The sequence below is a fragment of the Aptenodytes patagonicus genome, chromosome 11 (genome assembly GCF_965638725.1).
Source record: "Aptenodytes patagonicus chromosome 11, bAptPat1.pri.cur, whole genome shotgun sequence".
In the NCBI taxonomy this organism is placed as follows: domain Eukaryota; kingdom Metazoa; phylum Chordata; class Aves; order Sphenisciformes; family Spheniscidae; genus Aptenodytes; species Aptenodytes patagonicus.
The window spans coordinates 7,610,913-7,628,021 of record NC_134959.1 but is presented as its reverse complement, the minus strand read 5'-3'; the positions used below and the strand labels follow the sequence as shown (position 1 = coordinate 7,628,021).

Sequence of the window (17,109 nt, the reverse complement as noted above, 5' to 3'; positions counted from 1 at the left end):
CTTTGTATTATAACAAATAAGATTCTTGAGAGTTCAGCTTAACATTTCATAGTATTTATAAGTGTGCTTGTTTCTTTGGTGTAAGGCTATTTGGGAGGTGATTTGCAGACAGGGAAGCATGTCTGTAACTTGCAGGCCAAACTCTTCCTTGGACTAAAGCATCCCTATTAACACACATACCCAAAATGAAAATTCTTCAACTGAGAAAAAATGTTTTAAAAAGGCATTGCAAATTGTGATAGTAATTTGTGAAAATACACACCCTTAGCCCATGTCAAACTGTCTGTTCTAAAACATGTGTTCATCCTAAAGTACTTTAACGTGTTCGTGATCCATGAACGTCAGTGGTTCTTAAAGATACATTTAAGAACATTGCTCAATCAGTATGAATAGCAGTACAGCTCTTCAGTATTCCAAATAAAAACTTTACTGAATAGTTGTGAAAGTTTAAATCATCCTTGAAGAATATATTTCATGTCACAGTCTATACTTACTGTGTTTCTTAGTTTAACGGAACAAAGCTGCATAAGGGAGACGGGATGCAGAGTTCTCAGCTCACCACTCCTGCTAAACTTCTGCAGAGAGCAGTTTTCAGTTACGGTGTTATATGATGGGGCGAAAAACCGCAGATTGCTGCTTCAGAGAATGGGTACAGCACTCGCTCTCAGGCTCCCCAAGTGCACGCCAGAGAAAGCTATGCATTTGATAGTGAGCAGACCAGAGTATTGCTGGAAGGTGTGGGAAGGAATTGAATCCCTTCTGGGGAGGGCTCCTTCCTTCTCACAGGGAAAGATTCATCAAAACAGACATAGGATTTGCTAGAGCTTTCTAACAAAGCAGGCAAACTAATGTAGCTAACAGGGAGTAAAGACTTTGGCGATTCAGCCAGAAATTGACCCTCAGATGTTCTGATGCATTTTAAAAGAAAATCTAGTAAAGTAACCTAGTGAAGAAAGAGATTTTTCTTAGAACAGAACTGTTAGTGGCCAATTTCAAAATTGTAACACTGGAACAAACCATATAAGTACCAAATTTACTTTCTACTAATAATTTCAACACAAGACACCTGGCAGACAGAATAGGTGATACAAATTTGACTGGGAGATAAACATGTATAAACTTCATTATTTTAGATTCTATCACCAATAAAACTGAATCAACAGAAATTACACAGGAGCCTGTGTGTGGTGCTTTGATCATCTGTGTCCCAAGGTAGGTGTAAAAATGGCTACATGCGCCTGCAGTTTCAGAAGCATTATTTGAAATTGTTACCATTAAGCCTTGCCATAATGTTAGATTTAATTTTTACATCACTGAATTTTATTGTGTACCGTTGATGGGATGCACTTATAATCTCTATTACCATTATGCAGCGACTGAGAAATAATGCTATATGGTGTGTTTTATGCACCTTCCTTTTCACTGAATTTGTGACAGTTTACTAAATTTCAGACCTTGATAAACTAGTGAAAGGCCTTTCAATCTAGCATGACTACACAATTAAATCTGAATACTATCGTGACTCAACGCTATTCTTTAATCTCACTGAGAGCTACAGTGCAGAGCTAAAGCTGTCGTTACTAATTCTGTAATAGACATCAAGGGAAGAATAAACTGAAGAAAGCTTACTTCAAAGACCAGCGTCTCATTAGTCGGTCCTGCTGCATACAGACTCTCTGGATGGTTAAAAGAGCGTTGATAATCAAAAACTGTTCCAGCAAAAGAGAACTTTCCTGGCCAGTCAATTGTCCAGTCTCCTGTTAGATAATACTTTTTATTGAGGTTGCGCACTGCAAGGTAGCTGGTGGAGATTTGCATTTCGTGGAGCTGTATACTGCGTGCTCCTGCTGGAATAGTGACCACAGCATAGTAGTCTGAAATGAAAGAAGTAAGCGACATTTTTGCAGTTGTCATACAGATAGAGATAGCTGAGAATTTTTGAGCCAATTTGAAATTTTTGCAGTTTAAAAGATATTGAAGACAGCTGTTCTGATCCACCAAAGTTACTCCATTTTCACAAGGAGAAACCAGTTCTGTTTTTAACCCCCCTATGCAGCCTGTAATCAGAGTAACTCAGCGGTATTTCAATTCCTGGAATTTTTCTTTGTGATTAAAGACAAGAAAAAGCAAGTTCACCTTACAAAAATGCAGAACAGACTAATGGTGGTTTCTCTGTAATTGTTTTACCATCTTTTCCCTGTAGTTCTCTACAGTTGTTGGAAGGTACTACTTCCATCATGGGCAAGGTTTTTGAGGTGAGATGAACTGGGATGCAGAGAGCTTTCACAAATCCCTGTATACCACTGGATCTCCCTGCTGTAACCAATTGCACTCTGAGCATGTAGAAATCTTACTCATTCTATAGTAATACTCTGTATTACTATATCCTAAACAATTTCATGGCCTATATTACTGTAGTATTGACATATCTTATGATCAACAGTAAACGGGTCCTCAAAATACCCTTGTGGGTAAAGGAATATTATCTGCATTTTATGCCTGAGAAACTGAGGCATAGTGAGATTATTTCACAAGAAGCCTGTGACAGTCCACTAAAGAAAAGTCCACCTCCCAGTGACTGGATCATCCAATGAATCAGCTGGACAGCTTCCAGTCAACTTAATTTGAAAATGGACATGGAAATACTGTCATGTTTGGCATTACACTGTGTATCGCTTTTTATATCTTCTACGGTCCCATTCCAGTCAGAGCTGTTGACAGCTATTTTTTCACTTGCCTGAATCCTAAAATCTCTTTTAGGAGGAAATTCACACGTAAAGGGAAAATGTGGCTTAAGAAACAAGAGGAATGCTTGCAAATTAACTAACCAAGACTTATGCTCATAGCTTTCTTGTTACCAAGAAACAGGAGAAATGTGAACTCTCCTCTCACTCTCCCTGTGATTTTCAGTTCACATCTGGACTCTTAGCCACTGCCCTAATGAGCAAGGAGTCATATATATTACATGGGGATACAGCAGAGCAATGAGTTGATGATCATGTGGAACAGCTTTCCTTACCATTAGCTTTGTGCTGGATCAAGTATTGGCCTTTAAAGAACTTGCACGTTGAATTATCTCCTTTACAAACTCCACAAGCATCCAATACGGCTTTGGAACCAAGTCCGCGATCACACCCTACTTGCTGCAACCAAAAGGCACAAGTGAAGGACTCAGACACAAGGGAATTTGAAGAAACAGCTGCATTTTCCATAAAGGAGTCAATTGCCCACTTAAAAAAATAGACATTAGGATTGTAAGAAACTTAATTTTATCTTACTTCACATATTCCATCAATGCAAACATCATATTTATTTGGAGAACACAGAGTTCCATCCTTCACTTTGCTGGACATTGCAAAGAAGAAGTCAAAGTCTTCAGCTGTGCAGTACAATTTACATCTATCTTCCTCTGGGGAAAAAAAAAACCAAAAAGCAAAAAACAAGACAAGAATGTATTAGCAGACCTGCAGCACAGTTTAAAAAAAAAAAAACAAAAGCACCCTGCTATTGTTTCTTCCTGCATCCTAGATGACAAGCTACAAGGATTAATTGTGTGTGGTGACATATTAGGACCCCAAGATGGGCAGAAATATAGCCAAATACAGTAGCTTATATTATGCTATTTTAAAAGAACATGTGGGTTTGTCCACACATAGAATTAGGAATTCAAAACCAGTGTGAAAACATGCACATTGCATTAGCTCTGCTGATGTGGCCCTGATTTCCGTTCCACTGGTTCACAGTTTCAAATTTCTTTTTTCATTAAGAGAAATGGGAGACTGTAATAATTTTATTTAGTTTTTAGTTAAAATTTAAAAAATATATAAGATGGCACAAATGATCAGTTCAGCTGAAAGCTAGGACTGGGGCCAGATTTTCCCCTAATAAAAGCGCTTTTCCTTTAAAAAATCCCAACCATTGTCAATCAAATTTCTTCTTCTACATGGATGGTATGTTATGCTTTAAAGGGCTGATTAATTCTACATAGACAAAACCAGTCTTGCAATTGTAAATACTGTCACAATAGCTGAAATACACAATTTTAATACAAATAGTAAGTGCAACAAATAAAACACCATAACAAAATTTTGAAGAACATGAAATTGGATTCACAATAGTATCCTTTTATTCTTAAATAAGCAGCTGGATTTTCAATAGTACTTTCTACAGAGGCAAGGCATCTGTAGCAATTTTGAAAACCAGACTGTGTTTTCAGGGCTATAAACGTAGATCTTGGGGGAGATTTTGAAAAGCAGCTAAGAGAGTAAGGACAAGCATTTTCAAGTTCAGAGTCACTTGGGGATGCCTTGCTTTTGAAAATTATGCCCTTTGTCCCTAATTTTAAGCTCCTATTTCTTTCACTAAATGCAGCTCCTACCTTTAAAACCAATGTAGGCTACCCTAATTTCTGCATTATTCTCCCTATCATACAATATCCATTGTTACATGCTGTGAAACCATATTTCATCTTTCCTCTGTTCACAATGGCTGTTAGGACATAGGTTTCTAAATACCCACGAAAATGTCTGCAAAGTCTTTTGAAGAAAATATAATCAGGCTATGCATGAAAGTTACATGTATGTGTATGTGTATATATATATAATTATACACTTCTTACCATCAAAAACAAATTTGTACAGGTGCTAAATGAAGCAGCTACAATGTGACATAATCCAGCCACTTTTATTCAAGTAGTAGCAATTGCAGCTACAAACTGTGCTTTCAAACTGCAGAAACTATTTGTTGTGTCTGATAAAAAAGAATACTGATTCAAAATATTTGCAAAATTAAGATGCATAAAGTAAAAATAAACTTTGCTTGTACAAAAGACAAGAAATAGTTATTGAGACCTGAACTTTATAAAGATCTCTTAGTAAAAGATGACTTTAAAAAATTTATGCCAGTACATTGTTTGTTTTTCCAATTCTCATGGGACTATACCAGCAGAAAAGTCAAAAGGTTGATTTACTGTTACGTTTCGAAATCTGAGAACATTCCAAAGGAAGGAAGATTCTGGTAGTGTTATTGTGGGAGCTCACATTTCCCATGCTGAAAAATCCATGGAAATTGTTTTGCTTTTACACTAACAGATATGTAATATAAAATGAAAGAGAGGGGTAGCAACAGCCAGGGAGTCATGCTAAAGACAAAGATTTAAGTTCACAACCAAAATCAATTCTGCATGTTCGTACAGGCAGTATCGCATAGAAGGCTGGATTCATCTATGCTAGAAAGCAAACACATCTCCAATAAGCCAACTGAATTTCTATTTGCCTACATCAGGGTGATATTTGCCCAAAGAATATGCATGAATTACAGCTTACAGCTGGCTTCCTGCAATTGCCTTTGTCCGTCAGAGCTGTGGCATAATTACCTTCCACTTTAGTATATGGCTTCCATTTGTAGTACCATCCCCGGAAAGGTTTGCTGTTGTATTCTGCACACTGCTGGGCACGGAAGTCCAAACTATTTGCTGGACATGGCTGATTATTACAAAGTTGATAAATACGACTGGAACCTTGGCAGAATTTGCCGCCATACTGTGGCCTAAAAAAAAGAAAAAAAAAATTCTTTTGCAAAACCTACTTGCTGTGTGATTGGCATGTTACATGTGTATTAACAGAGAAAATGAGAGGGTGTATTGTCTTAGAAGATGAGTATTTCTTATATGGGCCATTAATTTTCGAGGTTCCTAAAACCAAGCAAAGCAGTTGCCATGAATTATCTAACTGGATCACTGCAAACTCAGCAAAGATGCAACCATCTAGAGGTGAATCATGTTTTCACTAATTTAAATTTATAGGGCTATTTTGTATTGGCTGGTTTCAATCTTGGTATACAGCTATTTTTACTCTGCTGTAACCCAGGAATGAACATGTGCAAAGAATTACCTATCACAATAAGAGTTAATAAAGGATAACATAACACTGATCAAACATAAACAGAATGAATAATTACATTTGGTTGTTCATTTGTTTTGTAAATCATTTTGAAAAAAACGTGCTTTTAAACAGTCAAAGGAAACAAGGACTGTGCACAGTTGTCCTGCTTTAGGAAAATGTTGGAATTCATGGAGAACTTTAAACATGTCACATCCACTTCAGCAAACCTTACCTGGGCATTTCTCTTAATTTTGGCCAGAATGAAAAGAGCATATTGTATTACTTTGCTAGTATCTTATGTTATCAGAATAATAGTTTTTAACTATTTGATCTATGCACACAACTGTAAAACAATGTAAAATGTAAGACTTGCTCTTTCTAAAGTGACTGAGAGGTCTCACAAGCTGCTGAGAAATGTATTCACTCACTTTTGTATTCCTTATGGATCTACGTAGGAATTCACTGATGTTATTTTTGCAGTTTCACAATGCTCAGATATACATCTGCAAGTACTGCGCCAAATCTTCAAAACACCAAATTCTAAGAACTGTTTTTCTTATTATACAATTTCTTGCATCAAGTGAAAAGAAATGTTGCGCTTGCATACATTTATACAATGATTTTTAAAAATTAGGGAACATACATACTTGGAAGACAAGCTATGATCTTTCAGTAGACAGCTTGCCCATGTTACACACACATTAAGGAAAAAAATCAGAATAATATAAAAGACACAGAATAATAATAATATATTAACTAACAATAATAATAGTATAAAAGATACAGTTGCAACAAGTATAATTTGTTTGTTTAAATCCCTAAACACTATGTTATAACTATTCCCCATAAAAAGTATCCCATGCAACTTCTCTTGACATGCATCTGACTGCAGTAATATGGAGACAGCCTGGTGCAACATGGATGAGAAAAGCCAGGTGCTTTTTCTGTTTGCTTTATCATAAATTTTAACCCTCGTATGTCTAACCCTCTAACCAAGCTCGGGCTTGGTTTTTATATTTTGAATCAGCTTTGAATGTACATGATATCTGGCTTTTCCAGAATTCTGGGCTACAAAACAGTCTTTCAAAGGAAGAGGTGGAAACCCACCTGCTATTCTATTTAAAACTGGGACAAAGCACCAGCAAAATGTGTTGTGGAAAAAAAAAAACAACTTCCAGTGACTTTTCTTGAGGTCACCTACTAGCCACCCTGACACTGGGTATAATGGCGACGGTCTTAAAACGAAGTCAAATTTTCTATCCTAGTTGGTGGCAATTCAGTCTGTGAAGGGCAGGGAGGATATGTAACATCAGTGAAGTCAGGGAGTATTTATATTGACTTTGTGCAATTGGTGAGAGCTTTGAGTTAAGGCAGCCAAACCCTTGGGTCCTTACTCAATTCTCTACAGACTTTCTTTACAGCTTCAGTACATGTATGATTGTTGACTGCCTTCAGCCCTGGAGAACAAATCTGCTCTAGTGTAAGGGAAAGAAGCAACCTCCTTCCAAGTAAATGGCACCAAAACACGCAATAGAATAGAATTATTTATGGCTAGATTGTGATTTCTAGCCACAGTCTTGCATTTGATGATGGTCACTGAAAGAGGCATTCTGTTTCCCAGCTCTGTTACAGCATTTTAATATTACAGTACACTCCCATTACTGAAACTGTTGGCCAGAGAATTATGGAAACTTCCCCACCTTCGTTTTTTACCAACAAGATGTCAGTAAGAGTTAAGTAATTCACAGGCAACTAGATGTAGATGTACAAAACCAAATTTCTGAGAGAAGACTATCATCTACACTGACAAAATCACGCTTTTATTGGTGACGTTTATACCACCCGTAGATTTTGGTTTGCCTGCAGAAGCTCTGTTAGTAACTGTGCTTACAATGGAACACTTTGCACAGAAGGTATTCCAGTATTTCTATAGTGATACAGTGCTCCTAATACAGATGTAGCCTAAACTTTTCATCCGTGTACCTCCCCAGCGTTGGCATGTATAGGTAAAGATACCTGCATGAATAGGTGCTGTTAGGCTGAGGCCTTGCTGAGGATAATTGGAAAAGGGAGCAATTTGGTGAGAAAGGCCAGCAAAAAACCAGTCTCCAAAGAATGAACAATGAAAGTAAAATGGATATTCACTGCAATGCAACACAGAGAGTGAGAAATCCTGGAATTAACCTGATCAAGGGAAGTATTTTATGCATTACAAAGGGAACTAGACTCTGGAATTCTGGACTCCTATTTTTTCATGTTTTGCAATCATTTAAATTCAAGTGCAAACATTTTTGCTCATATTATGACCGATATATTATGTGATACTATCATGATATGATAGTATCACAAAGCTAGACTATTTTATTCTGCATGAATTTGAAAGGTCTACAAGGTCTTTCACGGTCTTCATTTTTAATTAGTATTTTAAATGGCATCATTACTTTGCATCAGTTTACATCTGCATTGTCTGTAATCACTGTTACAGATATTGTACACAAAAGAATAAAAGATGTGTTCAGGCAATTCTGATTTAGTCCTTTGATTGCATACATGCCTAAAACTCCATTCTACTCTTACTGAACAATGCACTGTTGTGGAGTGGGTAGGATGCAGTCCCACTGATATGATTTAGGTATTAATTTAAATCTCTCGAGCACTCTTCAGGTTCTTTCCCAGCTAAACTATTAAATTATATAATCTATTTCTATCTTGGAAAAGTACCTCAATTGTAAAATGCTGTGATGTATGAAAACCAGACCCATGAAATTACACTGTGACAATTTACAGAAACATAATGATTTTAGCAAATCTGCATAGTTCTGTGTTCTACAGATGACCTCCATAGGTGTTTGTTAGTATGAATTCATACATAACTCAGGTGGTAATTCAGAAGCCATACCCAGAGCTGTTTGGGTGTGGTCACAAGGTCTGCCTTAAAATTGTCAAGAGAAAGGGGATTGAACTGGTTGGATATTATTTGCAGGAGGACAGTTTCACATACAAACACATGTAATGAGATTTTCATAAGCAGCAGCCTGAATTTCTGTTCTTCACCTGTCTTTAAGCTCTTAATAAGATGTGTCACCTTTAAAATCACTGGAAACCTAGAAATCTCCCTTAGCGTTCATAAGAAGTCAGTTGCTTTGAAAAATTGACTACTTATTTAAAAACCTCATTTTAGAGTCCAGTCAGTTCTTCAGAGATCCACACCCCTTGTCGTAATATCTTACAGAAATAGATTTTATTCTTTGTCATTCTCAAAATTTTGCTACCCAAAATCTTCTATCAAGCTTTTGAACAAAATAAACATTAGCTCCTACACAAATCTGGATTAGGAAAAGTGAAATAAATATATTACATATGAAATAATATACATATATGTACTGAAATATATAAACACCTGAAATATATTTCAGAAGTTCAAAAAGAAAGGAATCATTATTCTTTGTTTATGTGTAGTTACAGAGGTGAACAATGAACAGTGACTAGGTTATAAATTGTTCCATGTGGTGTAACACTGAAAATGGATAGTATCATTTTCTAATGATTCCACATTTATACAAAAGCGCTGTGATGGGAAATACAGCTACCTGGATATTCGTACACTGCTGTGTGGATGGCTTATTTATAGTCCTGTCATTTCATCACTCTAACTCTGAGAGAGATTTATAGTATCTTCTCTTTGCTCTAACTGAATTATCACTAATATAATAAAATTAATTTTAGTATAAACATGATCCAGTTCTGGTATCAAGTCTTACCTGGTTACATCAAGTTTTACTTTAATTAGAACAGACAGATCACTCTGATTGCAAGTTTGAAAAACGTAATGCTACAGTAACAGACACCCTTCATGTTAAAGAGCTTCTGTCTGAAGACCATTTGAAATCATCATCAGTTACAATAGTGCACCAAGCTGAAACATCTCAACTACTGGACATTCTTCTGTCACCCAGGGAGAGCAAGGGAAGGCTTATGAACAGATGCAAAGAACAATGTCGTACATACAAATTTAGCAGGCAAAACAGGACCAAAGTAGGAAGACCAAAATATATGTATGACATGTAATTGAGACCCTGCATTCTCTTGCTAAATAGATTAATAAAGGAAACTATCGAAGTAATTTTATTTATCAGAATACACAGAGAAAAAACAGAAAAGGTTGAGAAAACGCTCTGCTACAGATCCGTAAAAATTGGCTTGACTGAGTGAAGGTAATAAAGACTACTTTAAGTAACTCACATTTTCCTGTAACATAGTATATGAAGCGTGGATATTATTACTGCAGCACTGTATAATAGGTGTGAGGCTTCTTTACAGCCTCATATAAACTGTGTCATATTTTCTCTGTTTTTTATTACTGCAGTTTAAATGCTGTTTTTATTGTGTGCAATGAAGAATACATGTGTCTATGCCTGTTGAAGTTGTGTATGAAATAAAACAGTGAAATCCTTTTTTATTTTAAGTTGAAGTGAATTCAGTACTTGGGAAAGATGCTGGTCAGACCTCTACTTTGAAATAGTATTGTAAGGAATAGTAGTATTTACAGTGATAAGACATTCACTAGAGGAAAATACTAGAAATGTTTCATGAGTTAGCATACAGTTCTAGGGTTCAGCAACTTTATTCTGACCTGTGAAACGTAAAAGAATGCAAAGAACATGACAGACATACAAAGACATCTGCCTACAACCATTTTGATATTGACTTTAAACATTTCTGGATTATTATCCTGGATAATATGATCTCATCAGAAGTCTTAATAGCTTTTAAGACCTTTTTCTCTTGCTCTTAAATTATTAGGTGTGTGTGGCGTTTCGTTACTCCTGCAGGTATTTGATAAACTATAGTGTCACAAAAGAAATTAAGAAAGTTGGGCTGTAGATGTTCTAGTACTCTAGCAGTCTTGACAGCCACTACTTTCTAGTATCACGACATATTTCTGTCTTTCAGCTACTGACTGGTCATATTGGACATGAAAGAGAGGTCTTAGAAACATTTTCACACGTACTATTTCCCTACAGAAATGGACTGTTATTTTTTTTTGTTCCAAAAACTTAAATAGTTAGTATGAAAATAATACCTTTTCATATCTATGTCTTACTTTGGATTATTGCAGTGTCTTTCTTGATATGTGACCCCACCTCCACAAGTGCGAGTACACTCTGACCACTCGGACCAGGCAGACCATTGGCCATTTACAGGCTTGGGTCCATGATCACCATATTTGACACACTGTCCTCTTCGACACCACTGCCAAAAGAATGCCAAAAAATATCCCATCAGAGTTAGCGGTACCTAGTAGATGCAAAAAAGAAAAAATCCACATTTAAAAGCTCCAGTGCTTAACCCTAATAAACATGAGGTCACCCACTGAATGGGTGGGTGAGATAGTTCACAGCAGGACAAGGACTCTGAAGTAGGACATTGATCCACACAATGGTATAGATAACTAATGTCCTAAAATTTGTCCAGGTTCTGAGTTGAAGATCTCTGAGGTACACATTTTCAAAACTGTTCTCTTGGAGAGTATCTTTTTGGCTTACTGTTCCCCCAAAATCCATGTTAATTTATGGTCCTGTGCTGTCAGAACCTCAAAACTTCCCATGTAATTTAAAACCAGCCTGCTAAAATTCTGCTAAAATTTCTCCCTTTTATCATTCAATTATAAAATACTGCACAAAGAGAAAAAAGCGAAATAGAACATTTGTCAGTAACTTGAAAATCAAACCAATATTCTACTGAAAGAAACATTATAGCAAAAGAAAATATTTTGTGTAACTGTAGAGGAGTGTAAATTAGAAGGTTCAACTAAAACAAATATCCATGCTCTTTCGGTAGTGATCACTGATGGTAATATGCATGATGACCTTAGTCTGTACAGCAAATATTATGGCTTAAGGAATGTTTATATCAGAGTGGAATTTGAAGCCTTGATCTAACTTCTGTTATAATTAATGGATTTTCTTACTGATTTAGATTTGCCTGATATATCTTATTCCATAGCTCGAAGGGAGAGGCATCATTCCCTACCATCAGATAGGTGCCACTGTGAGGACCAGTCCCGACTATGTATCACAATGCAGTCTTTTACAGAGCAATCCGGAAGTCCATGATAGCAAACCTGGATCTGGATAAAACTGTTTTTCACAGGAGCTGGTATTTGACCCAATACGGTCTAAAAACAAGTCAGAATGACACTGTCCTATTTATAAAACAACTTACCATACTTATACCACAAGCTGTTCCTTCCGCTGCTGGCATGAACTTTGTCTCGCACCTATGACCCACTTTGTGACACCAGAGAGATTTGCATATATCCTGAAAAGAAAAAGTACTCACTATAGTACTCATAATTCCCATTATTTCCTGGTGTTTAGAAAGAGTAACAAATGATACATGCCTTTGCTACCTTAAAAGCCATATAAATAAAACCTTTTCTGAACTTAGAAAATCCAGGGTTTAAGATTCATAGCACAGCCATATCCTGTATATTGCCTTCTTGTTTATGCACCATTTCACTATATATTTTTTAAAACTATTTTGAGAGTGAAACTATAATAGAACAAAAACTGTGTTAAAAAGTTCAAGGCTAAAATTTCATCAAGTCTACAGTGACTATAATACTGTGAAGAGACTAGATTTTCTAAAACACAGGAGATATCTGGAAACATAGTCTCTTCACAGTGCTGTTCACTCTCTCTTCTTTGTTTATTAGCTGTAGAAGAAACACAGCTGCCAGCACCTGATAAATGTGGTTAGTATAAAATAAATCAAAATAATTCAGAATATTAACAGGAATAAAAGAAATGACAATACTTCTTTTCAGAATGAGCACTCCAGATTATTTAATAAAATGTCTTCTCTGAAGAGATCAGCAAGGAGCGTAGCAGTCGCTAAAATAACAGGTTAATCTAAATTAATCCTTCATCACAAAGTCAAGAGTGTAAGTTACATTTTTATTGTTCTAAAATAACCCTATAGATCTTTTCCAGACTTTGCTGTCAATGCATAAGAGTAAAACAAAACATAAGTTAGTTAGTCCTTCTTACCCCACACCCCATGCAAGTTTGATCAAAACTCTACCGCCCGCTAATTTCCCTTAGTAGGCAAGGGCTCATGAGTCTTATGTATTCAGCTGTACTCCTTATGACTGCTGGAAAGAACACATTTCCTTCTGAAAGTCTCCTGGGACTGTGATATTCCTCAAAAGAGGCCAGTACCTTCAAAGCAAATTGCCAAGCAAGATAAGGTAGAGAAATAGCCCAGGCCTCTGAAGAACACTGTGTTACTTGTACTTATTTAGTGTACTGCAGTTCTCTAATGTAATTTTAACTTTTCAAAAGTATATCAATAGGTACCTTTACAAAGCTGAGGTTGCACAGTTTTGCTCTCATTCCAAATTGCCATTTGCACTGGGTATCAGCATCATAGATCTGCCCTGGCAGTTTGTCAGGGTATTTATAATGTCCTGTTTGCTTAGGTTCATCAATCAGGCAGGCAGCTTGAGCTGTACTATAATGAGAATGTATATTAGTCATGTCTATGATCTTTATATCAAAATATTTTAATTTGCTACAGACCAGCAAAAACACATAATATGGTATACAGTACCTCTAACTAGCTTTAGAGGTATGCACTGAAATGAGAATATCTGCTTGCAGGAGCCAAAAGATCTTCACATCTTGTTGGTAGCCTGACCTGCAAAGTTTTAAGAAAGCAGGAATTTCCAGGCTTTGGGACTGTTGTGACAACAAGAAAGAATGACGTCAAATTCTTTTCCTCCCTTTATTCCTGTGTAACCAAGAGCAAGGTGATCTAGTCTGCTTCTTTCCCTTAAATGGATTCCCCAAATCAGGAATCAACAGATTCAACAGGCTCACTGTCTCATTTCAGCATTTGCTTTGTGTGGATTGACAAACAGCAGGCTGCTGCAGCTTGTGTGCTTTGGGTTGGCTGTGTCTAGCTTAAGACCAAAGGTACCCTATGGTCTACTATTTTTCCGTTGTACATGCTTGGGAACCCATGTATACAGAAGGTCACTCTATGCTGGATTTATCTTCCAAGTGTAACTCTCTTGGAACATATTGCATGTTGGAGGGATTATGTGACTTTTTAGTTTGCAGTTTGCTTGTGTACTCAGAATATGTTGCATCATTGCAGCAGAAAAAAATCACCAGAACTCTGTCACCTTTCCTGGCCGCTACTCTAAGATACTAGCCTGGAATTCAAGGATCAGATCCACAGAACTATCTAGGTGGTCTAGAGAATTAATATCTAAAATGCCTGTATTGGATCTGGGTCTTAGTACTGCTTACACATTTTTTAGTAATCATGTATAGTCTACCTATGTCTGACAAACAAAATAAAAGGAAAGTTGTACAGGAAAGGACTGCAATTCTGATGACGTTAAACATAGACCGAAAAACAGTTCCTTTAAAAGCATCACTGAGTAATGCCAACATGCTGGAGAAATAATTGGCATCTTTCTCTTTTTCCTTTTTTTCCTCCCAGAAACAGTATATGAAAAATGTAAAAAGTCCTTACTCGTGACATGAGCTAGATCAAGAGAGAAACTCCAGTGAGAAAGGCCACTAATGTTAATTTCCATTTTGTAATGACTTTGGTCCTACTGAGTCTGCCCTCTTTTGTGTTCACTTCCTACTAATTCTCTAATAACCCTAGCTGCTGACAGGAATGCCTGGGAAAGAATGATATGCCAGTCATTACTGCAGGATATTCATGGAGGGTGAAATTCATTCTTTTGAAACGAGGCAGGACAAAAACACTTACATGCCATACCACCTATACGCTTCATAAGTCCAAGTGTGCGGGCTCAAATAGTACACAGGTTTGAGCACATTTTAAAAGAGGTGAATTTCACACTTAAGTAATTTTTATGTCTGTTCAAGAGTTCAAGCCCAGTTACTAAAGATACATTCCCTGGCACCGGCCCAGATTTACATCTGACCTACCTGAGAAATTTGTTGAGATACTGCCTGCTGCATACAGACCAAGAAAACACTCCATTGTTTCCTGTGAGTGTGGGAGACATAATATTACCCTCAGCTTTTCTACAAGGATTTCCTTCTCCATCATGAATCATACCAAAGCTGAAAAGAGAACCAGGCGTGAGAGTGAAAATCTAGATTAATCAGAAGCAAGACACAATTTGGGGCAGAAGAAACACTTTCTGGGTAACAGTTCTATGCTTGAACTCCACAGGGAACGTGGAATTCATCCCTTTCATTCCAAAGGGATGAAAACACATGCATCATACAAATGGCTATTATTATGAAACAAGCTCCAATTAATAGCATTCAGATTTTACTGTCATCATACACTTATCTGATGAGAAAAAGATAGTCAAGTTTTGAGGAAGACCCATACTGGTGATGCACAGGAGCTCTACAATGTGAGCTGATGACAAGACGCTGGCCCATAAGTACCAGAGCTGCAGACTGTGTCAGAAGTTTTACAGTTTAACCATTTCTCTTTCCTGAAGGAGAAACATTTTGTGGTGAGATGGATGGAAGTAGTGGATCTTTTGTTCAGTCACACTTGTACTTGCCTATAAATCTACCAGCTTAAAACATGCATTCAGTCTGAACCTTTCTTTGCCTAGTGATAATACCTGTTAACATGAATGGTGTGGGGATCGGAACCCAGGGAAATATCAGTGTTACACAGCTGTAAGAATATAACATAACTGTCCTCCTAATAGGAGGGAAGAACTACATAGCTGCATTCAATCTGTAGCAAAAGAAATGGGACTGAATGAATAGAATACAAAGTATGAATACAAAAATATGATTCTTTTTCTAACTTTGGCCACTAACTTGCTATATTATCTCAGGCAAATCACTTTCTTTTCCTTGCCTTTATTATACACTGTCACTTACTTTGTCTACACTGTAACCTCTTTAGTGGGAATACTGCCTTTTATTGGGTGCTTTGCTCAGTCTGCAGCATCATGAGGCCCTGCTTTCATTAGGAGAGGTGTTAGGACAATATAAAGAATAATAAGCAATAATAAAAACCATGTTAAAAATGATAAATTATGTGGAGCTTACGGTCGTAATAATAACCTGAATAATTTTCAGGTTTTTTCCTTTCACTGTTTTATATTTACTCACTGTACAGGACATCTGTGAATTTCAATGTGTTTTGAATAGAAATTTCATAATATGTTACTTCAACATCGTAGTACATTGGCGACTTTATGAATGTAATCTGTGTACGTGCAGGGAATATCTAATTTACTGGACTCGATCCTCTACTGTTATAAATCATTGCAGGCTCATCAGAATTACTGCATGTGTTGCCACCAGCTGAGGCTCCAAACTTGCTAAAATATATGGCTCCTTCTATAAATGGACAAAAAAGTCCCAACTGAGCTAGTATTTTAGAATCCTTTATAAAATACTAACTTTGTTCACATGCATTGCAGCCAAAGAATCCACAGTTTATATACCCACTGACACAATGGGCTCCGAACTCCCGAAGGAATTGTTAAGCTTTCAGGTAAAAACACGAACTACTTAAAGAAAACCATAAAAATGTATAACAACTGAAGCTACTCAGTGGATCACAGAGTGTGATCTATACAGTATACAATATTCTCCTACTATGAAATCCTTAGGTTAATATATTCACAGTGGACCTCAGCACCTCCATAGCTGTCACAGGTTTCTTTTCTTCCAGGAATCTCTGTATCAGAGAGACTGGATTCTGTTGTCTGACATTACATACTAGGTAGTCTTAGGAACATGAACACAAACAAATGATAATAAAGACATTTTGTATCTGGGGCAGATTTTTTCCAGGAGATAAGATGCATTTTATTAGACAGGAGTATGGAACTGTACCAAAGAAAGGCCGAATAATATGAGAATCAAAGGCAGTGGTGAAAAAGAAAAAAAACAACATTAAAAAATTTCTCTCAAAGCAAATAAGAAAATAAACAGGAAGGAAGGACTTTAAGAGACTAAAGGGGATAATTCCTGAAAAATAAGCTATAGGCCTGATTCTCTCCTAATACTGATTGAAGGACATTAAAAATGTACTGAAGTCAGTGAAATTGCATTAGTGTGACAGGAGGATCAAACAATATATATTTTACATATTTGGTCCCACTGAAAGCGTTGGCACAATTCCCACGGGCTTCACTGGTAGCTGGATTATTCTTTAATTCCTTGTTTCCCTTCAGATGTACAGAAACCTGTGA

The 17,109-nt window shown here is 36.7% G+C and overlaps 1 protein-coding gene across 3 annotated transcripts in view; it reads right to left on the bottom strand.

The window, feature by feature from the left end:
* ADAMTS18 (ADAM metallopeptidase with thrombospondin type 1 motif 18) overlaps positions 1–17,109 on the bottom strand; it is a 79,249-nt gene that overhangs the window by 24,710 nt on the left and 37,430 nt on the right. For all 3 annotated transcript variants that reach the window (XM_076349085.1, XM_076349086.1, XM_076349084.1), the window contains 8 exons: positions 14,858–14,995; positions 13,244–13,397; positions 12,108–12,203; positions 10,987–11,135; positions 5,375–5,547; positions 3,279–3,409; positions 3,020–3,143; positions 1,630–1,874 (listed from right to left, as the gene is read on the bottom strand). In XM_076349085.1, coding sequence (XP_076205200.1) covers positions 1,630–1,874; positions 3,020–3,143; positions 3,279–3,409; positions 5,375–5,547; positions 10,987–11,135; positions 12,108–12,203; positions 13,244–13,397; positions 14,858–14,995 — 1,210 coding nt within the window. The remainder of the gene's footprint in view (positions 1–1,629; positions 1,875–3,019; positions 3,144–3,278; positions 3,410–5,374; positions 5,548–10,986; positions 11,136–12,107; positions 12,204–13,243; positions 13,398–14,857; positions 14,996–17,109) is intronic.